Source organism: Parus major, chromosome 3 (genome assembly GCF_001522545.3).
Source record: "Parus major isolate Abel chromosome 3, Parus_major1.1, whole genome shotgun sequence".
NCBI lineage: Eukaryota > Metazoa > Chordata > Aves > Passeriformes > Paridae > Parus > Parus major.
Genome location: NC_031770.1, coordinates 49,624,064 through 49,650,803, shown reverse-complemented (window position 1 = coordinate 49,650,803; position 26,740 = coordinate 49,624,064). Strand labels below are relative to the sequence as shown.

The 26,740-nt window shown below is 39.5% G+C and overlaps 1 protein-coding gene across 1 annotated transcript; it reads left to right on the top strand.

The window, feature by feature from the left end:
• Positions 1-4,913: 4,913 nt before the first annotated feature.
• On the top strand, positions 4,914-24,069 carry IL20RA (interleukin 20 receptor subunit alpha). The gene is made up of 7 exons (XM_015623510.3): positions 4,914-5,075; positions 15,619-15,748; positions 17,969-18,147; positions 18,822-18,997; positions 19,617-19,761; positions 20,297-20,436; positions 22,900-24,069. The coding sequence occupies exons 1-7, from the start codon at positions 4,994-4,996 to the stop codon at positions 23,812-23,814; spliced, it is 1,767 nt and encodes a 588-aa protein (XP_015478996.1). The 5' UTR covers positions 4,914-4,993; the 3' UTR covers positions 23,815-24,069.
• Positions 24,070-26,740: the final 2,671 nt, after the last annotated feature.

Sequence of the window (26,740 nt, the reverse complement as noted above, 5' to 3'; positions counted from 1 at the left end):
TGACTGAAAATAACTGTGATGTTTTGCATACCTTGAAAATTGTGAACTTTTATATTAGCTTTTATAGTAAATGACAGAAATATTTTAAGAAACAAGACTATGAAGAATCACTTTCACAAGAGGTGCTTTATGGGGGAAGATGACTAACTGTTGTTACACTGAAACTACTGTAGCATGAGGAATAACCTATAAACTGTCTGGAGGAACATGAATCATCATTCAAAATTCTCATAACACTTAGAACAATTTCATTTCACTCTCAGTCTTCTCTTTGAAAGAGCACTCTGGCAGATAAATATGTCAAAGAAGGGAAAAATGCTGTTTAACTTATTGTTGCCTAAGTATACATTTGTTTTCAAAATGTGACTGAATTTCATAATCAGAAAGGAAGTACAACAAATAAATGAGCTCTGCTTTATTTTCCTTTGGATACTTCCCTAGAATATTTTAAATAACAGCATGGAGGGTAGCAAAGCTAGCAGTCAGGCAGTCTTCCCATCAATGTGAGCAGTGTCAGAGGCACTTACTGGCAAAGCAACAAGTATCAGGATTTGCAAAAGAGACACCTTGCCATCAGTCTTCTGCTGAGCTGAGCAGAGGACCATTGCCTCTTGATTGCACCAGCAAAACCTCGTAGCCTGCACCTGAGTTTTAACCTGGCTGGCAGAATACAGATTCAACAACAGGGAACCAATAAGTAGGCAAAGGACATTGCAAATATGAGAGGGATAAAACTGTACAGTATCAGAATAAAAGCATCCCAATCTAAACCTAAACCAATTGGTTAAACATAAAAATCCCTCTTACAACTTGCAAGGTGGTTGATCAGGTTACACAAGACACAGACTTTTTCCTGCAGTGAGCATAAAAACCACACTATTCTCAGTTCTACATCTGGATTTCAAAACATAAGTCTGATAGCATCTTTTAGTGTTTTCAAGTACTTTTTCTTTAAGTTCCCCTAAAGAATTCTGTACTGCTACAGCTCTGTTGGATGAATGCAAAGGCAAAAAATTTCCTGAAATATTTTCTGAGCAACAGTGTAGGTTTATCTTTTCCATCTAAAATTTAAAAGTTGTCCAAGGCAGCCTACATTCATCTTAAATTACAACAGTTAAAAAATTTCCATAGAAGGATCAGTTGTGCAAGGCTGGATTGGACTGTGGCTACATGTCTGAGGTTTCCAGTTCCTTCTAGTTCTCATGTTGTACTTCATGAATACTGTGCTGGTTTTGCATCAGTTGATATTTTGATATCCTTAAAATAGTCCCCAGAAGTTGACATAGCCCATGAAAGCATCTTTGGGAAAGCTGCAAGGCATGGGAGGGACTTTCACACCGTGAACAGATTTTCCTTCCCCAGGTGGCCGATTTGCTGTGACACTGAAGCCACAAGAGAACTGTTTCTTGTGGAGAAGTGTCCATGACATAGCAAGAGAAATTCCTCTCCCTACAAGAACTGATGAAGGACTATTAAAGAGGTGGTAACTGATTGAAAATCCCAGGTTTTGTCTCTGCATTGTCAGAGGGAAAGAAAAGAGGTTGTGGAAAGGGGAGGGGAGGAGAAGTGTTCTGAAGGTTTTATTCTGATTCTTATTACTCTTTTAGTTCTGTTAATAAAGTTTTCTTCATACCTTTTATGTTTTGAACCTGCTTTGCCTGCCTCCTAATTCATATCACACAGCAGGAAATTAATACATACTTCTAGTAGGCGCACTGGTGATTTTAGCCAGCACTAAACCCACTACAAATACATTTGGCAATGTCTGATGCTATATATATGCTCTTTCATTTACACTCCTGAGTTAAACTACTTACACAGTAAAGCATAAGCCCTCGATTTTCTAAGACCATCTCTCTATTTGATGGTAGGAGGAAAAGTCTCAGAAAAGTTCTTGTCTTCACTGATAGCAGACACAGATCCAGTGGGATGCATCTAGGATGTGTTGCTCTTGACTGAAACTCTATTTTGTCCAAACAGGGCTTTTCCTATTGCTTTCAGACAATAAATACAGTCCACAGAAATATCTGTGCAGTCTATCTACCTCACTCTTTGCCTGCTAACACGCCCAGCAACAGTCACCACCCAAGCACAATCAACATATCACCAGCAACTGGCAGAAACACAAGGCCAGACACTGCCAGCCTCACTCAGGCAAATTTCCAATGGAAGCCAATAGCAACTGAGAAGGAGCATGGGATTACAGGTAGTGTTGGAGCCAAAAGCTGTGTGTGCACTGTTCCACGAAATAAACATATTTCTTAGAAATTTGAGCAGTACTGGGAATGATAGGGGGGTTGCTGAAAAGCACAACTATGACTTGATTTCAACTGCAGCTCTTGTGATCAGGGAAAGAGAAATAAAATCAAAAACGGTGCTCCTAATCCCAGATTGATGCAATCTAGCTGTTTAGCACTCCTCATCCTATCAAGCACAGAATTTCCTCCCTCCTGCTGAGATTCTAAGGCTAAGGATGTCAGGTGAAAAAAACTCTTGAGGCTGCCAGCAAGTTCCTTGGAGGAGCAAAGTGCTCCTGAACACCTGTCACATAGCCTCTTATCAGGAAAGATTATAATCCCTTTCTTACACGAATTTGACAAAGGCAGAAGCTTATACCAACACCATTTCCACACCTAGCTAAAAAGGAGAATAAATCAAAATGTCAAGGACTGGATTTTTTTTTAATTTATGATCTAAAATCCTAAATATTCTTCTGACATTTTCCATTGTCTAGCTAAATTAACTTCTTGAACTATTTTTTATAATAAGGAATAAATTTTTCACCCTATTCAGTCTTTTAGCCACTTTGTACAGCAGTTAAATTCTACACCTAACCACTCTCTTGTACAATCAATCTGGAGTAAATCTGCAGAAGTTAAGGTCTATATGCAAATTTGCTGTAATGTAAATGAGATCCTATACAACTAAAATGAGATTATTATTTCATTAATTTCTTATGTATATCTTTTATTTTAGACAAAAAAAATAGAGATGGAGAGGAAGATCAAACTACAATGGAGACAAAGCTCCACTGTCATGGGTAAAGATGCAGACAGAGGTGATAGCAAATTGTATTGGCAGTGCCAAACTCTTCAAGGAAAAGGGTATTTCATTTTTCTCTTTGAGAAGAAAAAAAAAAAAAGAAAATGGAAAATGAGACACTGAAATTGAGGGGCTACTTTCACTCTTTATAATACTCAGAAACTTCAGCCACTCGTGACAAAGTTTCCAGTCTCAAGCCAGGCTAAAATCTTCCTAAGTCAAGTTAGCTGGGACATTTCCAAGACCAAGGACAGAGGGATTTAAAAAAACACCAGAAAACCTCCTCTCCCCACATCTGCTTAAAATGCCATTTATCCAAAAGAGTGCAAGAAGTTTCAGCTGAATGTAGAAACTCTTCCAGTCGGAGAAAGTGGTGTCATCTTTCATCAAAGTCTTTGTGAAAAATCTGGCCAAAATTTATTGACAAGAAAGACGCCATCCAGTTGAGTAACTCACTCACTATAGGTCCTCTCACCACTCTCTGTATGTGTACTTAAGGCCATGAGCAAGCAGGATTACTTGCCTTGTGACCATGACTTTGAACTTTGAACAGCTGTTTTGTCTGTGGAGTCAGAACTGAGGCTAGAAACCTCCTTTTCTCACCACACTTTCAGAGTGGGCCTCTGTGTCCAGTTAAGTACCCCCTTCCTAACACAGGCAGCACAACAGGCAAAAAACCCAGGAATTGCAGGGAAGACACAGAGTGACAGTCAGCTAACTGGGAGAGAAACCAGTGTTTCCATGGAAACACACAGAACACATGGAAACAGAAGCTGGGGAGAGAGGTCCATCAGGTGCTTCACTGTTGTGTATATGTCTCTATGTATGTACATACTTACGATATATATTACCCTATATATGCACCATGTACAGTTTCTCTTCCTCTGCAGATAGATAAAGAAGACGACAATTTCCAGATACAGCCTCTCGTTTTACCAGTCAGCCCATGCTGACCTTCACTTCAGTGGACTGATCTGTAGCAGTTGAGTTAATACCTGGCTCTTGTTTGTATGATATCCTTTTTATGCATAAAGGCCTGGGGGAAGTGGCTGGTGATGAAAGGACTAAGAGATCAAAAACTGGCAAAAGGGTGCCAAGATGGAGGAGGTAAACTTGAAGGGAACAGAACAAGTGGGAAGACAGCAAATGAGGTCAATTGGCAGGAAAGGAGCTGGCAGGTGTCCATCTCAGGGAAGAAGGGCTGATGTCCCAGCACCTTCAACTGGTAGATCCTCGCCAAGTATTCAGTCTGCAGCACCCCACAAGCACAGTGTGCACCCTCTCAGGTTCCCTCATCTCCTGCTCTCAGTGAGGGCTGTACTGAGAGGCTTCACACACACTTAGCGAGAGCTCAGTTCGCAGTGAAAACATGTTATTTCTCACAAGTCCAGAGACGCTGAGGTGGGAGTGTGCCTCTGCAGCCCTCCTGCTCCAGCCGGGCTCAGGTGCAACAGGATGCTCAGCTCTGTCAGATGGATTTTTAGTACCTCCAATAATGGAGACGCCATAGCCTCTTTCCATCTTCAAATACACAATTAAATGCGAAGTAGTGGGGAAAATCGTAACTTTGAACAAGCAGTGAGGTACCACTTTAGCCTTCAGCTTCCTCTGAGAAAAAAAGAAAAGAAAAAGAGGGGGTGTGCAAGAGCATCCCACTCGCGTCTTACGGCGGTTTCGAAGGAGAGTTATTAATCAGTGAAAGCACTGAGGGATACAGCAGAAATCACCCCGCAGCTTGGTGACGGTGTCACGGCGGGACCCCGGAGCAGCGTTGCCGGCTCTCGCAGCTCCCCCCGCCCGTCCGCACGGCCCCGCGGGAGCGGCACGGCCCGCCCGGCTCCTCCTCCCACCTCCTGCCCTGCCCTGCCCTGCCCTGCCCGGCTCCCTCTCCCGCTCCCTCTCCCTCCCCCTGCGCGGTGCGGGGCGCCCCGGGCCGGGAGATGCGGCCCCGATGGGCACCGGGCTGCGGGTGCTGCTGTCGCTGCTGTCGCTGCTGTCGCTGCTGCCGCCGCCGAGCCCCGCGGCCAGCACAGGTGGGTACCGCACATCCCTCCCCCGGCTGGCAGTGCCAGCCACCGCTCCGCGCCGAGCTGGGCTCCCTCAGCCCCGGAGCAAGGCTCGGGTGCTCCGTGCCGTGTATGTGGTGTTCTCGTGGTTTTGGCTGGAGGAGGAGGAGAGCTGAGTATTTCTGTGATGTTGCTTCATCTTTTCCTTTTTCTCTGTAATGAAGCTGGAATTCGGTTTTACGAAGCTCTGTACTGATTTTGCTGTCAGCGCTAAGTTGATAGTGTGCTCTTGGGATAGTTATTATACCCGTTTGGGTAATTCCTCAGATACCTTTGATGTTTGTCGGTTCCTTTCTACTTGACAGGCACCACCCTGAGGAGTCTAACTGAGCAGTCAAGAGCTAGATTAAAACAAAAGTCAGGGTGGGGTTTTTGGCAGAGATGCTCAGCTCGTGGGTTCGTGTCCTGAGTGGCTCCAATCCCTTCTCCCACGTGTTGACTGTATCATATGGTGGCAGCCACGCATCCCAGTACCAAAGCCAGAGGGAGCAAAATAGGCGGCAGCAGGAGTGGGCCGTGGGAGCAGCTCAAAGAGCGAGATATCTCGGCATGGACAAGGATGTTTCCCAGTGGGAATGAGTTTAAAAACTGTAGCCTGGCATGTATGTGTTAAAATCATACATTATTTCTTCTTTTCCTACATAACTCCAGTTAAAAAGCAGAGCAAGGCATTGGAGGGATGAGCAGACCTAAGAAACCTACTCTGCCTTTGTGCTTTTGTTCTCTGCTGCAAATGTTGCCTCCAAAACTCAGCCTAAATGGGAGTCTGTTCCCATGTAATTCCACAGCAAAACTTTCTGGTCTTGTGAGAGCTGGAGAGTTCTTCATACCCTAAATGCCTCTGAGCACCACTTCCTACTGTGTCCCAGTTAACTCTTTTGACAAACTACTCCAGTATGCATCAGTGATTCTGAGTTGCTTTCAGAGGTACCAATGCCAGCTTATTTTTAAATAATTGAGCACATAATTTTCATCTAAATCCAATGGTGACCAGTGCAAGTGTTGTGGAAAATCTGTACAACTGGCATTCAGTTACTCTTTTAAAAAAAAACTTTAAAATGTGGTTACTACCCGTTTTGATTCCAAAGAAAGTTTAGAAAAATGTCAAGGGGGTTATGCTGCTTTTGTCTAGTGGTTGTTCAAGGCAGGAGAGAATGTGTTTGCACATTCCTGAGGTTTTAGCTGGACATGATTTCAGGGTTTTGTTGACAATCAGCAATACCAGCATGGAAGGGAGAGCTGTGCCATTCACTGAAGGCTTAGACCTTCCATTTTCATCTTTTTCAAGATGAGGCCATAAATGTTACTTTAATTAATCTCTAGCAGTATTTTGCTAATAACAGAAGGAATTATATGAAGTGCAGAACAGCGCTCATGTGCTTTCTCTGAAGTGACATGATAGGTAGAGAAGTCCCTTTTGGATACTTTGTTCCTAAAGAAGGAACCTGGACCCAAGTGCCACATAAAGCAGTTTTACAGCAGGACTCTGCAGACTGAGAATCTTACATCTTACAGGATCTCTCCTGTGTCTGTCTCCTTGGGATCTCTTGTCAAGTAACTTTCTGAACTCCTTAGCAGAAGCCTTTAAATGCTAAATTATAGCTTGACCTTTGCAAAACACCTTTTGTTTTCACTGTGATGTGTTAGTGGGAATTATTTTACCCTTACTGGGTTACATCTACTGTTCTAGCAGTCTCTAGCTGCATTCTGTTTTCAGGCTCTGCTGTCTATGAACTGTACCTAACAAACAGACTATCTGAGCAAGGATAAAAATTTCACTTGTCATTGCAATCAGGGTTTTTATGAATTGGTTTCACTCAACCCTTTAAAAATCTGTACTGTAGAACAAATAAAAAAGTGCAGAAAATGTGAAATAAAATGGAAAATTAATTTTTTTAATCAATGGGATCAAGAAATGTTCGAGCATGTTCAAGCACGTTCCTCTTTTCCACATGGAGGAGTTTAGCAATTTTTGTGAGGAACTGATAAGGACATAAAGGAACAGCCTGAATTTTCTAAATGGTAGACTACTAGTCTATTAGCTTACCAAGCTTCATCTAAAATCCTTCTGCTTGCATTTATGGGAGGTTTCTCTAACCACATTCCTCAGTAATTAGAGAAATCTTGAAATCCTTGGCCCACAGCGTCCAGTCTCTCTCTTGTAGATCCATACAGAAGAAGGAATGCACTGACTACTACAGAGTGTCCTTATTCTGAGGAAAGGGAAATGAGCCTGAATGATGTACAGCAAAACTAGGAGCATTTTGATTTATTTAAGGCATATTTTACTATTTTCATTCAGGTAAGGTATGTGACTTTGAAGCAAATCTCAATCATTTCTCTTACTGTACTTTTGTCTGTATTATGGCACAGTCTTGGTACTTGATTTCTTCTGGATTAAGCTGTCCTTGAAGATGTGCTTCATCAGTGTATCTAGTGCAAGTACAGCTGGTCCAATATTAAAATGCAAAAACCTGAAATGTATATAATGTAAACAATGTTTTTTCAGTATAAATATTTTAATCTAACAGACCTGCTTTTTCTGGATTGCAGTCCTTGCTAGCATACATCCAGCCTTAGATCCCACTGGAGCTGATATGTGGCTTTATCAACTACATTTCATATGTTGCAATATTGAAAGCTTCCCCTTTTTAATGTTTTCTAATAACAGTGTAAGTTTCTTGCTCTGCATTGGCACACCTGACTCAGTTTACATCTTTCGTATTCCACTTTGTCATATTTTTAGTAATGAATAGTAGCTTGAGAAACAGTCTCAAGCCTCCCTTTAAGCAAATTTTGATGTGTTTTTCTTTCATAGTCAGTAGAACTGTACTGGAATGTACAAAACATCTATTTTCATGTTGTTCTGGGAAATACAGAATAAAAGGCTAGAGATAGGAAAAACAGTGTGGGGGAAAAAAAAAAAGTAAAATAGAATGATTTTTTTAAACTCTTGACTTGCAAATTTTGTGCATATAGCTTTTGTATAACCTAGTATACAAATATATAGACCTAGTATATGTCTATATACTTTGCAGGATTGAAATACATGTGTGTTGGTGATAATCTTTGTCCTTACCAGACAGAGCATAAAGCTTCAGTAATAAGAGTGGAAGTATAAGGCGGGTGGGGGTTGAGCTTGGTGTTTTTACACAGTATTTCCTCACTCTCCCCTACTGTGAAGGAAAGAGGAGTAAATGTAACATAGAAATAAATAAAAATTAATATTGGCATAAGGAGAACTGCAGTATATGAAAGAGTGTCATGTTGATATAGCTGAAAGGCTCCTCCTTACCTTCTCATCTCCAGCTTCCAATCTCATGCCAGGCTATTCTAGTCAACACTGCGATCTAGCCCTTGTACATGGCTTTGTGTATGATTCCTCAGCTTAACAAGTTCTTATTGCCTGATAATTAGAGATTAAAATGGTTAAAGGAGGCAGTTCATTCCACAGAGGCACTTCCAGCACCATTGGGATTTGTGATTAAAGCCCAAAGCTTACATGTGCATTGCAGTTCCCTGTGCAATCACTCAGGTTCACTGCTGTAGCTGATAACTGTTCCTTTCCATGGCTCTTGTTGTCTAGTGACCTTTATAGTCTTAATTCCAAGAGAAACAAGTGTTTAGGACAACTCAAGTAATTTGTCTGTGTGTAGTTCCTGTTTATGTTTTACAGTTTTGGATTCTACAGATTTTTTCTGATTGAGTTCTCCCCAAGAAATCTTATTCATCATCTGCAAGTAAGAGAGAGAAAAGCCACCTCTTATGAGCCAAACAAGAGCTCCCATATTTTAAGAAGCTGAACTTTGTAAGAGCCTGAATTTTGGAACTCAGGACCACCTCTAGATAAAAATTTATAAAAGCATACAGCTCTTTTCTTTGTACTTGGTATGCCGGTAACTTGGGATATTGTTTAGAGGCACCTTATTTCTGTTCAGAGTCTCACACCAATGGAGGGGTGTCCCAGGAGTTCTCTGCAAACAAATCCTTCCCAAAGGCATTGCCTGTGAGAGATGAGGTATTACAAGCTTTCTGGGAATGTTGGTCCTTCCTCTCAGATTTCAGGTGCAGAAGAAGATGTTCAGCTTTCATTTTCTTAGGACTGCCTTTCCCTCAGAAAGGAGGGCAAGTGCCCATCCCCCATCAATGTTATGTTCAATCTCCTGTCCAAGGCAAAATATGGATTCAGAAATGTGCATTTCATTAATTAAAATTGTTTTGACTCCCAAGAAAAGCAAAATCCCTTTTCTAGAGAAGCCATCAGTAGGTCACAGAGCAAGGAGCAACATCTATTAGGCAATAAATATAATGCTGTTAGTTCTAATTGGACTGTTGTTGCCTAATAGCTGTTAGTCAGTGCTGAATGATGGAAGCCAAACAATTTTGGCTCAGTTTATATGTATAAAATAGGTATATTATGTAAAGATGGATTAGGACTGTATCAAAATGTAGTGTAGGGCAATTTGGCTGATAACTGTCACAGAGCATCATTTTTACAATATTTCAAATAGAAAGCTTAACTTTTAGATACTTTAAAAAACAAACATAAGATGTCAGAGGTATTCTAACTAAGCTTGCATTTTCTTGGCTGTTCAGTGTGATTGATCTAAGCAGTAATAAATTGGTAGTGCTAAACATGTTCTTGGTAGAAAAGAAAAACCCCAACATGAAATGCTGAACAGTCAGGAAATTTTCAGAATTTATATAATTTCAAAACATCTGTTTTAAAAACCAGCTATCATGCCATGGCATTGTGTCACCACTAATTTTAAAATTAGTGTAGTGCTATTTGGCAAAAAATGGTTTTGCATGCCGAACTTAACAAAACCTCTTTCCGTTTTAAATTAAAAAACAAAACAAAAAGAACCAAACTGGAACCAAACCAAACCATCAAGCACAAAACAACTCAGTCAGATTACACCTCTGAAAGCCTTGAAAGGGCTGTGACTAATTTTAGACAAGCACACCTTGAATTTCACTCCCCTTGTTTGCTCGTTTCAGGCCAGTATTGGTGGCTCAGAATTAATAGAAAACATACCTACAATAACTTTTGCCTGCTGGAGTGTATCAAGCAAAGGTGTTTGCAGCAGAGCATGGGGAAGGTGGTGGGAGCTCTACTCCTGTACTTGCAAACTTTCAACACAGTGGGAAGAAAATTCAGTTTATTTTATTTCATACAAGTTAGCAAAAAGGAATGGGTGTCAGCTGCCATGGTCCTCTCCAGCTGTCTCCTAATAAGCCTTCAATGGACTGGGAAGACTTTCTCCTCCTTTCTGAAGCTGGGTATTTCTGGACCGAGTCTGAAATGTTCTTTGACCAATCTTTTCTTTAGAGATGTTTTTTTGTAAGTTAGGACATGGTTTGGATAAATAACAGCAAGGCTTCACAAGGAGGAGGAGAGCCTGTCAGGGCAAGTCATAGCTTCAGTCCCACTTCTGTATCTCCTGTTCTTCAGGCTGTATTTCCACTCACACTCTGACGAAATTACCTCCTCAGGCTCACCTGTTCCCACTGGCATTCTGCCCATTTCTTGAAAAACAAACCCCACGTGCCCCAGTCTCATCCTTCTTTCCCCACCTCTTTCCTCAAGTTTTTCCCTCTGCTGCACCACCTTGTTTTCATGCAGTCTTATGTTTGCCTTACTGTCCGTCTTTCTTCCACCTGTGCCCCCTCTGAACAGGCTGTGATGGGAGTGACAGGCTCCTCTTGTGGGAGAGCAAAAATCGTGCTTTGTGGTTAGCTCTCGAGGGCTGCTATGACTTGAACAGGAAATCACCTCTGTGCTCCTCCCCTCATTCCCACCAGTGCCGCTCAGGTCAAAGGGTTTCACTATCCTGACTTCATACCCGGCAACACCAGAGTTCCAGCAAGCCAGCATGAGCTCAGCTGTAATGGTTCCTACATACCTCTCCTCTTCCTCCTGCTCCTCTTCCTCATTATTCAGTCTGCTGAATTCAAGTCAAAAAGAATCTGCACAGAAAAAAGTGTTCAGTATCACTTAATTTTTAAAATGTTTACTCATTTGTTAAAATTGTTGCTAAGATGATAAGTAAGTAATAAATTTGCTAAAGCATATTCCTGGCTTTGCTGGGTTTCTCTTCCTCTGTGTAACTTCTTATCTCCAATTTTGGCTCAGTCCCCCTGTTTACCACTTGGTGCACTCCCTTGCATTACTGCATGGCCGGTGCCAACTTGCCTGGAGCTAGAGATGTGCCAGAAAAGACAGCCCCAACACTCTGCTTCTGAGGGACGCTGAACATGATACTAGATGGACATTTGCTCTGAGTATGACCATTTTTATTTTTATGTTATACTTAAGTATGCGTTTGAAGAACTATTTTTCACTGAGAACAACATAACAATCAAAACAGATGAGCTGAAGGAGGAGAGAAAAAAATGTCTTGCAAATGAAGAGCAACAGCACAGAAGGAGTAAACAAGATGTCATAGGAATATGGTGGAAGTTACCCAAAGCTGACCTGAAAGACTAAAGAAAGAGCATTGGCTTAGAGCATTCATTGCCAGAAGCAGTGTATCCTAGATTGATCCTTAATTGCTTGATGCTTCACTGATGGGTCTAAGCTACCAGTGGGAAAAGGCAAATCAGGGACTCAGCCTGTTTGCAAGGCTGTCCCCTCTCTGAGGTGTGGAAGTGGGGGCTCAATCCATGGCAGCTGCAAATGCTGAGACACAGCCACAGTGATGCCCACAAATTCGGGACCCAGCACAAAGGTTTCTCCTTTCATTTGAGGTGCTCCCAAGGACCACATTTGTATAAGAAAATATGACCACAATTGAAGCCAAAGTCTCTGCCGTTGTCAGTTCCTCTTTTGAATTCTGAGATGACTGTAGGGGAGGAGTTACTGGCTTTTACTGCTATGGGTAGCAAGACTGAAGCAGTAAGGCTCATCTCATCATCATTTCTATCTTAATGCTTTCCACATCACTCACTGTTTTAAATTGTATCTTGCAGTTGTCTAGAGGGTTCTGTGATCTTCTTTGTTGCTGTATTTGATTGGATAATTTGTTGTTTGCACCTCTGTGCCACACCACAGTAAAATACAGCAGATGATTACTCCACTTGAGAGGGCTACAGTAAACAGTGGTTGCACAGGAGGTGCTTGGATACCAATAGGTCAGCTTGCAGTGGGTCCTCTACCTTCTCCCCCAAATTTTTGCCACTGCACAGAAAAAAATAATCTAAACTTTTCTGTATTTATATATTTTTATGCTTTGCAGCTGCTGTGTTACCCAACTGAAGTGCAAAGCTAAAAAATCTGTTTAGAGCCAGAGGACGTGGGTAGTGCAGCTGTATTTGTTCTTCAGGCCTGACATTAAACACAGCTGTTTGTCACCAAGGCAGGGGGAACCTTCTAGCAGGTAAAACACACATGCACTGAATGGGTAGTGGTTGTAATGTGGAAATAGTGTGTGTTTACCTTTGTGTCTGTGTGTATGTGTCTGTGCACGTGTGTAGATAGATAGATAATGGCTACAACCAGAACTGAGCTTTGAACAGACTTGAGTAAGGCATGTACTTGGCAGGGAGCTCTGTGTGATGGAAATGGACCAGGTTTTTAAAGCTAGGCAGTGATTTCATAAAGAGAAGATGAAGCACCTGCCATGCAGATTTTTACTCATGTGAATAATCTCACTGACGTCAATGGGGTTTTTCACTCACATGCAAAGGTGTTTTCAGGCTAAGTCACATCTGTTTTGGAGAGTCTCACTATAGATTATTCTAAGATCAGGACTTGGCTGTTCCTTGTGGTGGTGAAGTTTGCAAGCCTATATTACTGCTTTATTTCCAGTCCAGGTATCAGTCATGAAGATGTAAACAATGATATTACTCAAGGTTTGATTTACAGCCTTTCCAAAGACAGTAATAAGGGTTCCATTTTTTTTCCATGCAATAAATAAGTGAAACTACTTACCTGTACTGAAAAGTGAATGACAGACATTGCTAGCAATCAGTGTGGCAGACTAAACCTAGCAAAGCAACATGTGTGACTGATTTCTGCTCCTAGGCCACTACAAACTGAAAATGTGCTATGTGACACCCATGCCATTAATCCTGATAAATTAAAATGAAATGAGAATATAACTGGATGTAATGTATTTAAAGACTAGAAATTGAAAGACTGAAGACAAGTTAAAAGACTGAAACATGCAGCTGTTGCATGTACTTGAATCCCTTACTGACTGATAACCATGGAACATTCAAGCTCTATGTATGATCTATTCTTTATACATGCCTTCTGATACTATTGATCACCAAGTAGACGTGAAGGAATTTATTCTTAACTCTTCCTGGAAATGTAGGGGAGTTTGGTAGTTTTATTCTTGTTTTACACGTGCAGAATTGTTAGGTATAACTAACTTGCACAATTTATTCTAAGGGCAGGAGCCCTTTAGTGAAGGGGTAAAACCAGAAATAGAAACCAAATCTCTGTTTTTGTATCTCATGGAAACTTAACGGTCTCAGTCCCTTTGTCTTCTAAATCTCACTGGGCTGGGGGTAGGTAGGAGCACACCAGCAGTGTTGTAATACCTTAGATCTTGTAAAGATACATTCTGCGGCTTCTGCATACTGAGATTGGCTCTTCTGCTGCACTCAGTGTTTCTGTTTTGAAACTTCATTTACCACAGCAGAAACCACACTGGGAGGAAGAAATTAAAATTTTTTTAAACAACTAAAAATGTCAAAGAGCCAGTTTCACATATTAATGGTTTAAAAATATTTTAATGTAACAGACAAACACATGACTCTTGCTACTTTAAAGTGTGCTTGAGGAATATAGATGTTAAAAATAAGGGTGGACAAATGTGGAAAGGCAAAAAATTTCTCAGCTCTCCCAGGAAGCTTCATCTTTACATTTGGATTCACTTAAAGCAATTGCAGAGGACCTTTATTATAAGGGAACTGAAAACATTTGATTTTCTAGATTCTTTATCTCCCACTTGGAAGCAAGTGTTAGAATAAGGCAAATTCCTGGAGGATCACTTGCCTCTTTTATATCCCCTGGCATTCTGGAACTTTTTTTATGTTGCTACAACCAAGTTGAGCTCTTACAGGCTGAGTGTCATGGGACATTTCTGTATCCAAGCATCAAGGAAATGGGACTTTCTACTTTTTGTAAATAGATAAGCTTGCCCTAAGGACTATACCTGAAAAAAATTGTTCTCTGACTAGAAAATGTAAGCCACTCAACACTATCTAAGTGCTGGAGATAAAAGAGAGCAACATTAGAAGTACCTTCCATAAACAGTGTTGTGATCTGAAGATACAGATGCACGCATATACCAGTACAGCATTAAAGAGCAGCTAGAGGCTTGGAAAACCAAGAGTTTGAACTCAGACAGTTGGAAGTAATAGGTCTCTACAGAATTTCAAGGAGATTGTTTTAATAAATGTATTGAAGAGAAAAAAGCTTTTGCAGTTAGGCTCAAAGACAGATAGAAGGCTGCACATTAATCAGGAAAATGGTGGTGACTTTTGCTTACAAAAGCAACAATATGTTACATATATAGGAGGGTGAACACTATTGCCCTAGTAATAACAAAATATACTACAAAAATACCCTAAGGTCTGCTTACAGAAGTAACAGCTCAAGAACTATTCATTTGAACTGGTTCCCACTGTTTGTGTTGATATATTTTATTTCCCCTTTTCTTTGCCTCATTTTGTTATCTCAAGAGCTAGAATTGCATTCCTGGAGTTTAAAGGGTTCTGAAAAGTCCTAAAAAACCCACAGAGTCACTTTTCTTCTTCCTTATTATGCTCCTGCAGCTACATGCTACATGAGATTAGTATTAGATTAGAACTGGATATTAGAAGGAGCTAAAACTGTATTTTTAAGACACCCAAATTTGCCTATTTATTAATTTCAAAAGCTTGTGCAATGAACAAGTTGGATGTGTGACCTTACAGTAGATGTTTGCTTTTGACTCTCTGGAGAATTAAAAGGGATACTGAAATGACACTGGGGCTATTGTGATAATCCAGTCCCATTCTCCAGAGTAAAGTCATACTTCAGTTTGTAAAGCTGTTTGCAGTAGATTCTGTGTGTCTTTTTTTAAATGCCTGGTTTGCCTTTTAAAAATCCACTCAGCTAGAAGAAGACTCTAGTGAGGTATTAAGGATATTTTTTAAATTTTCATTGTTAAATTTTTCTGATATTCAAATACAGTTGCAGTTTTAAAAATGTGTGTCTCTTCTAGGCCAAGCTTTTCTAGTTTTAGCTTCCAGTCCCTGAATTTCCATGCCTTTCATAAATAGTACAGCCATTTGTGCTAAAGAAAAAACACACTCATAAAGATGGAATTTGAGATAGGTAAGGACACTTATAAAAAGATTGGTTTTCCATAGCCAGTCACATTATGCTTTGAATGCTAAAAATAGGGAGAACTTATGACTTTTAAAAAAATAACTGTCTATTTGGCTACTTTGGGGAGTGTATGTATTTGCTGATTCTTAGTGTGTGTTTTTCCTCTCTTATTTTTTTTCTCAGGAGAGTTGTATTGCTCTTTGCCCACCCCTAGGAATGTCCATTTTGAATCTGTAAATATGAAGAATGTCCTTCACTGGTCAGCACCAGAAGGCATGGGTGATGGAGTACTCTACAAGGTGAAATATGCAGTGTAAGTTGGCTTGTTTATCTCCCACTGACTTTTATTTTAGCGTTTTAAATAATAATTCAAAAAGAAAACCCAACTTCATGCAAGGTATTGCTGATACAAAGTAAAGAAAGAACTAAAGTGTGAGACAGACTTTAGCAGTGTGTTTTTTAACTTCTGCTTCTGGCACTGTTTACTTCACACCAAGTTAAAAAATGTGTAAGGAGATATTCTTCCTATGAAAGAAGTGTAGGAAGCAACAGTCTAATACTGTGGAAGCTTTCAGAGGCATTCTTCCTAAAATGAGAGAGAAGAATGAAGAAGAACTGTGCTGTGCACTGGTATCTGTCTACATACATCCTCTGTACACTTTTAAACAGATATAGAGATGTATGATTCAATCAATATTAATAATACCCAGTATGTCATTGCTCTTTCCTGACAGACCCACTCCCCCAGATTTCTTCTCATCCAGCAAGCCTCTCTAGGAGAAAATCCCCTGATGTTGCCAAGCATTGTACAAAACCAAGTAATGTGGTTGGAATCAGGCTCTTATATTTTCAAGGTCTGCACCTTAGTAGGGTATCAAGGAATTTGTATGAGAGCCAGACTCCATTTCCTTTATTCCCGCTGAGAGAGCACTGTGTCATTCTGAAGGGCAGTGATAGAAGTTTGGCTTCTAAACAGGTATAGCACCATTGTCTCAGATTATGTAATGTTCCCAATCTTTACCTCTAATATTTACACTTCCCTCAATCTAGGAACATTTTCAGAACAGTAAAATGAACATCAATCTCTAGAAATTTCCTGTAACTTGAAAGTGCTCGGTAGTTACAGAGTAAACAACAATTATTGTTATGGTTTAGGAATGGTGTTCTCCAATTCAGTAGTTCTGCTGAATAAAACATGGTGCCACTCACTTCTCCTCCAGCTCCAGCTGGAAGCACAAAAGACAAAGATCACAGATGGAGATAAGAACAATTTACTGGAAACAGCAATGAGATAAGACAATGAGCAGTGACAGCAGCAATATTAACGATAAAAAGGTACAAAAGAGAGAGTGCAGAGCTTGACCTGACCGCAGCCATGCCACCCAAACAGCTCCCTTCAGTCAGGTCCAGTGTTACTGCACTGCTCCATCCACACTTCCTGCACTGGAAAGGAACACCTTTCTTCTTGGAATGGAGGGAGAGTTCCTTTCCTGTGCCTCTGGCAGTGATGGAAGATGGTATTGAATAACAGGATTTTGGCCATGTCCACACAGCTCCAGGCTCTATCCCCTCATGCCTACTGCAAGAAATAAACCCTGTCCTTGGCCAAAACCAGGACTATTGTATGGGAGGTAAAGTGTTCAGAGAGAACTGGCTGCACTGATTCTGTAGGGCCAGCTGGTCCATGGAGAGTCTGCAGCCATAGGTATTGCCATCTTTCACACTGAGCAATGTGCCCACCCAGGAGAGCAAGGCCTTGAGGTAGGTGGAAAATGCTGGTGAGTGATCCAGCAGTCAGGCAGAAGCTGCCATACACCCTTTCTAATTAGCAGCCAAAGGGGGAATTCTTAATGTGAATTAAGGGAACAAGGGAGCAGGACCTTCTGAGTAAATCCAAACAGGAATTTTCCAAGGAAATCTTGGTTTGTTCTACCAGTGTATAAGAGCTGGTCAGTACTGAGGCATTGTTGGTAGCAGATATATGGCCTTTTTTCAACTAGAAGGGTTTTGAAGTTCATTGTGTTCCAGTTTAGTCTTTATTTTAAACTAGTAAACGAGACACCAGACAGGAATGAGTAGTCTCCTGTCATTCATCTTGGAGACGCTGAGCATCATCTGTGTCCATACTTGAGGATGAGTCACTGACCATTCTGACTGAACACTCTATTTCCATATAGTTATCCTGTCTCTGTTATTGTGTGTTTAGAATTTAAGCTAAAGCTGTGGAGACTGAAGTTGAGAGATCCCTGGTCTGTACAGGCAAAGCTTGACTTAGATTAGTATCACTAACATCCCAGTTAATTTCATCTGGCTTCTTCTGGGTAGGGCCTAATCTGATTTATTTTCATTAAAAACTTGTGGAAGTTTTGTGTTTCATCTCAGCTGAAGCTGGGATTCCTTGAAATTTCAGATTTCTGCTAAACATGGGAACTATTTTATCACCCTTAATAAAGCAGAGAAAATTATCTTATGAGGTGACAAATATAATGGAAATAGATTTTGTACAGCTCCTTCCTCTTTCTTTTCAATATAGATACGGTGTTGGCAAATGGATTAGAAAGCCAGAATGCAGGAATATAAACAGAACATGGTGTGACCTCTCCAGTGAGACCTCTGACTACGAAGAACAATACTATGCAAGTGTTAAAGCATTCCTAAATGGGACATGCTCTGACTGGATGGAGACCACACGATTTAACCCTCTAACAGACAGTAAGGAGAGCTAAGCACACAGCCAGATTTTCAGTGGCCTTGATTAATAATGTGTGCTCAGACTGCATGCGCCTTCACAGTGTATGATATTTTAATTCTAGCATGAAGTTATTTGCTTCACATTTATTATTTTATTCTGCTCTTGACAGAAGTAATTGTAATAATAAAATTGGAATTCGGATATATATGTATATGTATGTATATATATATAGTCTGGTATATACTGAGTTCTTAATGTTATGGTAAAGCCTTACTCAAGGCAAATAAAATCTGTGGCACATTCACAGTATAAATAGTTCTTATTTTGAAAAGGTTTTACTAAACCAGTCAGTAAGCATATTCTAGAGCCCAATATTTCTTATCTGTGCCAGATAATCTAAGAACATACTGGTAATTCAGCCTATTTTAGTAAACTCAGTTTCAAGGTTGTTTATCTCGTAAAGTCACAGGGATTTCTTGGCAAAATTACAAGTCAGTTTTCACTTTCTCACTGTAAAGATCCCCGTAGTTATCAGATCAAATAATTTTCTACCAATATAAATAAATTATTCAAAGTTCTACTTAGACTCCCCCAAAGATTGCAAAAATGTAATATGATGGATTTGATGAGAACTGGTCAAACCAGTGTGCCTCTGCTGAATTTGACTGCTTTTTGTACATGTTCATTTTTCCAGCTAAAATAGATCCACCCATGGTAAGTTTATCTTCTACTGACAGATCTATTTTAATCATTTTGACTGCTCCTGAGAAGTGGAAGAGAAGTCCTGAGGAAGAATCCATATCTTTGCTTCAAGTGTATCCTGGCCTGCAGTACAATGTGTCTGTCCTCAATAAAAAAACAAAGAAGCGGGTAAGCTTTGACAAGGCTGTGGAACTGCTCCATTTAAATCTGTGCTCTGTGCTTCTTGAAATGCCAAGATTATCAAATGTGTAGTAGACAAAAGTGATTTGGTTGGTTGTATTTTTTTTGGGTTTTTTGTTTGACTGGTTTGTTGAGGGTTTTTTCACAAAGGTGCAGGAAATATAATAATTACTTTACTTTGGACTCCCAGGTCTACATAAATCCTGCTATGCTAAGGCTCCTGTCTTGTCCAGAACATCCCAGTCTGAAATATTGTGTGGAACCATACCATGTGCCTGTCATCAGTTTGTGTGTCAGGACAGGGCTGAAGTGATGCTTTAGCTCTATTGCAACATCAGCACAAGAATGTGGGCCAGTAGTGGCCAATGGTCCTGTTTCATATGAAGCACAAAATTGTTCAGTGGTGGTACAAGCATCTTTAATTGGAAGAGAAAATAATCAGAGAGGATGTGACTTAATGAGTAACTTGAATGTTGATTGCATTTGGAAAAAAAGGATGCAGCTGGCAGCTCTTAGAGTATCAGTCTTTCTAGAAAATGTGTGTGCTCATGACCTTTCTGTATCTCAGGAGTAAAAGAGGGGAAAAATATTTTCTAATGTCTTCCAGTGGTTCTTCTCCATCAGCAACAAGACCTTGGTTGTGCCCTGGTTAGAACCTGGAACAGCTTATTGTGTCAGTGCACAGATACATGTCACCACACCACTTTTGGACAGTGACTTTTCCAAAGAACAGTGCATTACTACATTGAAAGGTATGTGTGAGGCGAATTAAAAAAAAAAAGAAGATGCAAATTAGAAAAAAATCATGGTGATTGAATTTGTGAGTTTTTTATGTATCCATTTTTTGAGAGTGATAATTAATATGGTTTCTCCCTTCTCCGTGCACTTCTACCAATTGAAAAAACTCTGCCTCTAATAAAGCATAGCTGGAACTGACTGCAAGGTACATCAGTACCCCTGAAGAAGAGTATCTGCATTCTTTGAGTTTTAGTGCATGGAGAATGTTTTTTTCTCCTTGAATGGCAGAGCTGGGTTGATCTGAAGTTAGCAACAGGAGAACCTAAGGGAAATGTTGTTACTTCTTTTTAGAATTTAATTTATCATTTAGACAATAATAATAATTCTCTGTAGCTCAAATATATATATTTTTTCATTTCCTGCAAATCCCTTGTTTATCTAAAACATTGGCATTCCGTATCCAAAGTGAAATATGGTGAATACACATATTACTGTCTACATACATTAAAAAGTTGCTTGTTACAATGAAAACTTCTGTGTTATTAACAGATAAAACAGAAGATGAGACTATAACAATCACATTTGGATATATTATGCCTACCATACTGGCCCTCCTTTTTATTTCTGTGGCGTGCTATTGTGTGCACAAGTATATTCACATCCACAAACAAAAACATCCAACAAACCTGGTAAGTGTCTTCTGTTGCAGGATGTCACTGCCAGCCTTGGCACTCACAGCAGAGCTGTGTGTTTTTCAGGGTTCCAAGCAGGCTTGGAGGAAACTGTGGCTAGCTCCAAAAAAAAAGCTCTAGTTGTCACTGAGATCAAGAGAAGAAAACCACATTGAGGGTTATTAAATGCAAGTAAAAACAAGTAATAACTCAAGTTTGCAATGATCAGAATAGAGCTGTAGGTTTGGGAAGAGTGATTGCCTTAAGCAAGGTCTGAGGTGCACTCAGCAACGTTTGTCAGGGTGTCAGAACTCCATGAATTTATCTAAGATGACGCACTGTGCAAAGTCAGTTGAACAAAAGTTATTAATTTGTTCAATTCAGAAACAAAAAGGGAAGACAATTGAGCAGTACAGAAACACCATGATGTTTTCTTGGACCATTACTGGGTATTACCAGACTTTTCCATCTAATTGTGTTTGTGAAAGATTTAACACATGTGCTTCATACAGATAATTTAACCTGGATTTCAAGAATACTTTGAAATATTATACCATTCCCTACCACCCAAAAATGTATAAACAAACACATTCTTTTATTTAGACAGCTCAAATACACTTTTTTCAAAAAAATGCTCACAAATTTCTTAATGCTACAAAGTTGGTTGATTTTTAGAAAGAACATATAAAGTCTATGAAATGTTACTGATTTCCAGCTCATGAGCTCAACAGAACTTTCTCACACAGGTATCTTTAAGCAAGTTGCTCAACCATAAACATGCAATTATAATAATGAATGAAGACTTCAGTGTTAATCCAATCTGTGTGACACCGGGGATGGGAGATACAAGGGAGCTGGTTTCTACATGCTGATCTTGCTGAGGAAGACTAGAGGAGTGCAGAGGTGACAGGGGAGGACAGAGGGACTGTGAGCTCAGGAAGGGCTCAGAAAGATTGGAGTGTGTTCAGATGTGCACAGAAACACCTTCTGCACTTGACAAGGCACTGGTTTTTCTACAGAACTGTGGTTTGGGTTGGTAGGGGCCTTCAAAGGTATCTAGTTCAACCACTGTGACAAGAGCAAGGACATCTGCCACTAGATCAGGTTGCTTAAAACCTCCATTCAACCTGACTTTGAGCACTTGCACTTACAGGGAGCGTTGTTGCTCACTTATAGGGCAACTTCTTGGGAAACCTATTCCAGTGCCTCATCACCCTCACAGGAAATAATGTATTCCATGTAGTCTAAATGAACCCTCTTTCATTTTAAAACTATTCTCCCATGTCACTACAGGCCCTAGTAAAAAGTCTGTCTCTGTCTTCTTCTTTATGTTTTGTTCTTGGGATGCAGGTCATGGTATGGGGAGATAGCTTGGTCTCTTGGGGAGCTAACAGGACAGAGCTCTTTAAAGTCCAAGAGCATGAAGGGCTACTTAGTGAAAAATTCCCACTCAGTAGCAGACTAAACTCCTAACTCCAATAGCTTTTTTTCTCTAAAAAAGATGTAATTTGAATGTTGGGATTTTTTTTAAGTTCCTTGCACTTTGTAATGACCATAATGGAGTTTCAGTTTTATTTCTCCACCTCTGGATTCAGTCAACATTAAGGTAACAAATGAATATAGACCTGGTATTTTAATGATGCTCTCTGGCTTTCCCAGCATGCAAACTGTTCCACATGTGCCCCCTTTGTTGCTGGAGGGACAAGGAATAAACTGTTTGTTCTGGTCCAGCACCTCTGACCTGTGCGACCTTTCAGACTACTTGGTACATCCATTAGTGGTCTTCCATTCAAGCTTGAAAGCACTGAAATGCACCTTCTGGTTGTTTTTCATATTCACTCCAGCAGTGCCCACACAATGTTGATTCCTGTCAAAAATTTTACTAATTTCAGAATTTCTGTTGTTTAATTTGATGATTTTGTATGGAGTCACAAAAGCAGCCTGTGGCAGACTGCGCAGTGCAGGCTCTGTACACTGTGCTTCAACTTGATGTGTAGCTCCCTCTCTGAAAGGAAACCTGGTGTTATTTTATTCTCTGTAAGTTATGCATTAACATGTTACCTGACACTTGTGGGAACTGGTTGTGACTGCACTTTCTCTTCACTGGTTAAAAGGAGTGGAATAGATTTGGTAATCTTTAGTCCAAGAACAAAGACTGATGTTTTCTCCAAAGATACATGAGTTCATGCTGGTTTGGAAACACAACCCATATTTGACAGAACTGTTCTAACCATAATTTTGACACAGGGAAGGGGAGGAAAGAGATATTAAAACTAGCCAAAATAGAGTTTTACTTTAGATAGAATAGAAAAAGGGGAGCATATTGACACTCTTGAATGTTTATATGATGAACTTTCTTCTTCCCTAAGTTGAAATAACCTCCTAATAAGGTCTAACATATTTTAAAAATATAAGATGGTATAAGAAGCAGCAAGATGGTATTTTTATTATACTTCACTCAAAATATTTCTTTCTTTCTAGGTATGGCAGTACACTGACAAATGCAAGGAACAGGTTTTCATACCAAGTGAAAAAATAGTGCTCAACCTTATCACTTTTAACGTGGATGACAGTAAGGAATCCATTCGTCTATCAGAAAGGAAAAGTCCTCATTATAACACTGTTTACAATGACACTGAAGGGAAGGATTTGCTTTCTGAACAAGTCCTGAAAGCAAAATATTTGCTTGATATTTCACGTGAAGAGATTTCACTCAAAGAAGGTACTTTAATGGAAGGGGAGCAGACTGGAAACTGGGCATTTCACGGCCAATCTGGAACACAGAATACCTGGAGAGATAAAAATGCAGGGGTTGTAGAGTATGAGCATGATGTAAGGGCTGAAGACTTCAGTCCTGGTCTGAAACTAGAAGAGAAGTTTTCTGTCCCCAGGGGGCTACAGGGTGAGCCACAGATTGCTTTGGAAGACTTGGTTGATATGGAAACAGAACAGCCATACTCCCCCCAACTAGATATAAGGGTAGCAGGCCTTTGTTTGGGACAGAAGAAAGAGGAACTTACTTTGAAGGTGGTTGATGCAGCAGGTGAATTGCCAGGTGAGACCCATATCAACTTCATGGACCTGGATACTGAAAAATCTGGGCAGACATCCTATCATAAGCTGGAAAAAATCACAAGGGGCCTCACAGAGAAAGGAGATGTGCACACCATTTTAGTTGATTGGGATCCTCACAGTGGAAGACTTTATATTCCTACTTTGTCCAGTGTTGAAAATCAGGTGTGTGAAGGAGTATTCAAGTGTGATGATCCTGACAAAGAAGAAATTTTGCTCAGACTCTGTGAGAAAGAGGTATCTGGTGAATCATCTGACGACCAAGAAATGTATCTCCTGCAGTTCAAGGAACAATGGGGACTTCATGTAGAAATGGAAGAATGAAAAGTAATTTTCTAAAATATTTAAAAATGCAAAATATTGTTTATTTTACTAAAGAGAGTGATAGACTCAGGGGAACAGATACGTCTTAATGTTTTGAAGTTGCTGGAACCATCACAGTTGAACAATTTATTCATTATATGTTATTTATAAGTTTCCAGATGTCATATAAATGATTTTTTATACCAGTCATTACCTCTTGTGTAAAATATGATGGTTGTGAAGTTATATTCTTTTTTTAAAATAAAATAATTTAAAAATAAAGAAAAATAAAAAGTATTTTAATACAAATATTTTTACAGAGGATGCTCCCACCTTGCAATTCCTGCATAAACAAGTTACCAGCATTTGAAAGCAGTTACTTTTAGGGGAAAAATCAAACCAAACAAACCCCAAAAATTGGGAAAAACTGTAGGACAAAGGGGTTCAGTGAAATGCCTGCAATTGTATTGGCTGGGCCATGTCTTGGCCAGCTTTAGACACCGGCAGTAGAGCATCTGTCTGACTCCTCTGTGTCTGCTCCTCTCCCATGACTTCAATGGCAGTGTGGCAGGACCAGCTCAGAGGGAGAGGTCTGCCCCAGACACACCATTGCTTCCAACACTCCACACTTGCTGTGCCACACCAAGGAAATGTTCCTCTGGGCTTGCTTTTATTGTCTGATGTCCTCACCTGCACTTCTGATGCAAGTTCACGTTTTCTTCACGTCATGTGATATTTAGGATAGCAAAATTACAGGACATTCTAGAAATTACTTACTAGGCCAGGTAGCATTTTCCTTTTTAAAACTTGTCACTTTTTCACCTACAGGATGATCAAAAAGAAAAAAAAATTCTGCACTGTTTTAAATTTTGTATCTTCCAAACTAGTACATGGTTAGGTGTTTTTTAAAGAAAGACCTTTACTTAAACGTTTTCTCTCAGCTGTTGTTGTTGCATGACGTTGTTGTTCTCTGTGACTTTTCATCCTCTGAATTTTTCAATTGTAGTCATAGACTTTAAAACCAGAAATTGCATTACTATGTTTCTAATTTTTCTAATTTCAGCATTACAATATGCTGATGACTCCTTGTCAGGAGGTAAAAAATTATCCTCAGCTGCTTTTATAATAAAGGTATAGATCATGCAGCAGTGATACACCCAGCTTACATAAACACCTTTGTTCATCAGGAAGATTACAGAGGAGAGTTATAGCTTAGTGTAAAAGCAGAAAATAGTTGGGAGATGTGAAATTTTTTGCTCACAAAAAAATTAGTCATCCAAAATCTTTCTCATTACTTCCTAAAGATTTCTTAACTAACCTCTTTGTGCATGATCTTGTCATTTTCTTTTGCAGTGTGGAGCAAAAGAAAATGACAAGATCATTGTCATTTAACATTTAACATCATCTAACTCATAGGTGGGAAACAGTTATTTACTTTTTTCCAGTAGCCCACTGAATTTTACCCAGTTAATGCTGCTCTAAGACCAATCACTTGTGTTCGGTGTATACACACCAGCATATGTCCATACATATGGGCAGATAACGATGGTTCAGATCTGTAAATATTTTCATGTAGGTCAACCAACATTCCTTGTAGAGGCAGGTATCCCTTATTTTGGGGATGTATTTCCCCTGGCCTGATTTGCCTGCTGCTGCTGTCTGCTGCTGCTTTTTCTGTTTGGTGAGCAATCCTTGCACCAGCAGTTAAGGGTAAGTACTTATAAGGATATTTAACATACCATAATCAAGTAATTGCTGATTAAAATTTGAAAACTTAGTTACTTATTCATAGAACCTCACTTCATTAAGATTTTTTGTGGTTGTAATCTTTTACTGCATCTTATCTGTTTTCTTTTGGCTTTTCACTTTTTCGTTGGTTTGTTTTTTGTTTGTTTGTTTGTTTTGGGTTTTTTTACATTTCAGTAACAATTAGGTTGTATAGCATTTATTTCCTCTAGTACTCAAAAAGGCATCACCTTCTTAGTTAAGAGTACTTGTGATTAAAATACAATATGCTGAGATTCTTGTAATAATTTTCATCATAAATCTATGCTTAGGAATAACAGTTAATTTCTGCACCAAAATATTTGTGATAGAAGTTTGAAGAACTTTCAGTGTTGCCTCCTTTTGCTCAGAATTTGCATTAAATTCAGAACTGATACTAGATTATGCAAACAGTCCTTTATATTTATAAGATATACTTTGAAAATGTTCTCAGAATGATCACAGAAAAAAAAAAAAAGCACTGGTGGAAAAGATGTTAATGAACATAAGAACTTTCTTCTATATGCAAAATAATTTTTCAAGTTCGCTAGTCAAGTTTTGGAATTTATAAAGCAGACATAATAGAGCATATTTCCATCAGTATAGTACCAGTAAATTGTTGATGGCCTTTTTAATATCCTCAAAGTTACACATATTTTTCTTTAAGATCTTTTAATTACGTAAATCAAATGAAGCTGATTAGACATGGTATTTTCAGCAAACCAGCCAGCAAGGAGCAAAAAATACTGCCATGTAAATTTTTAAAATAGTAGAGGGAAGAGCCAAGCAGTAAGAGAGCTGACATGCAATAATGCACTCTATTAAACTTTGCTTAGCCACATTTAGTAGACTTAATGCAGCCAAAGGCAAGATCATATACCTAGAATCATATACCTAGACTACAGATCGTACTCAAACACAAGGTTCCCTGGAGCTGGGATTTTGAAAATTATATGGGAGAGGAATATAGTGAAGAAGCAGTTTGTTGAGGACAATAGGATGTATATTTCTTGATTGTTATGGAAATAAACCCAGACCTTTAGCTGTTTTTACAGGCCTGATGTGACTACTACTGGAAAAACTGTCTCCAGTTTACAGAATAAGTCATGAAGATGAAAGGCAAATGTTACTATAAAAGGCAAAAGGAACACACTTCAGAGCTTGAAAAACAGGAAACCTAGCT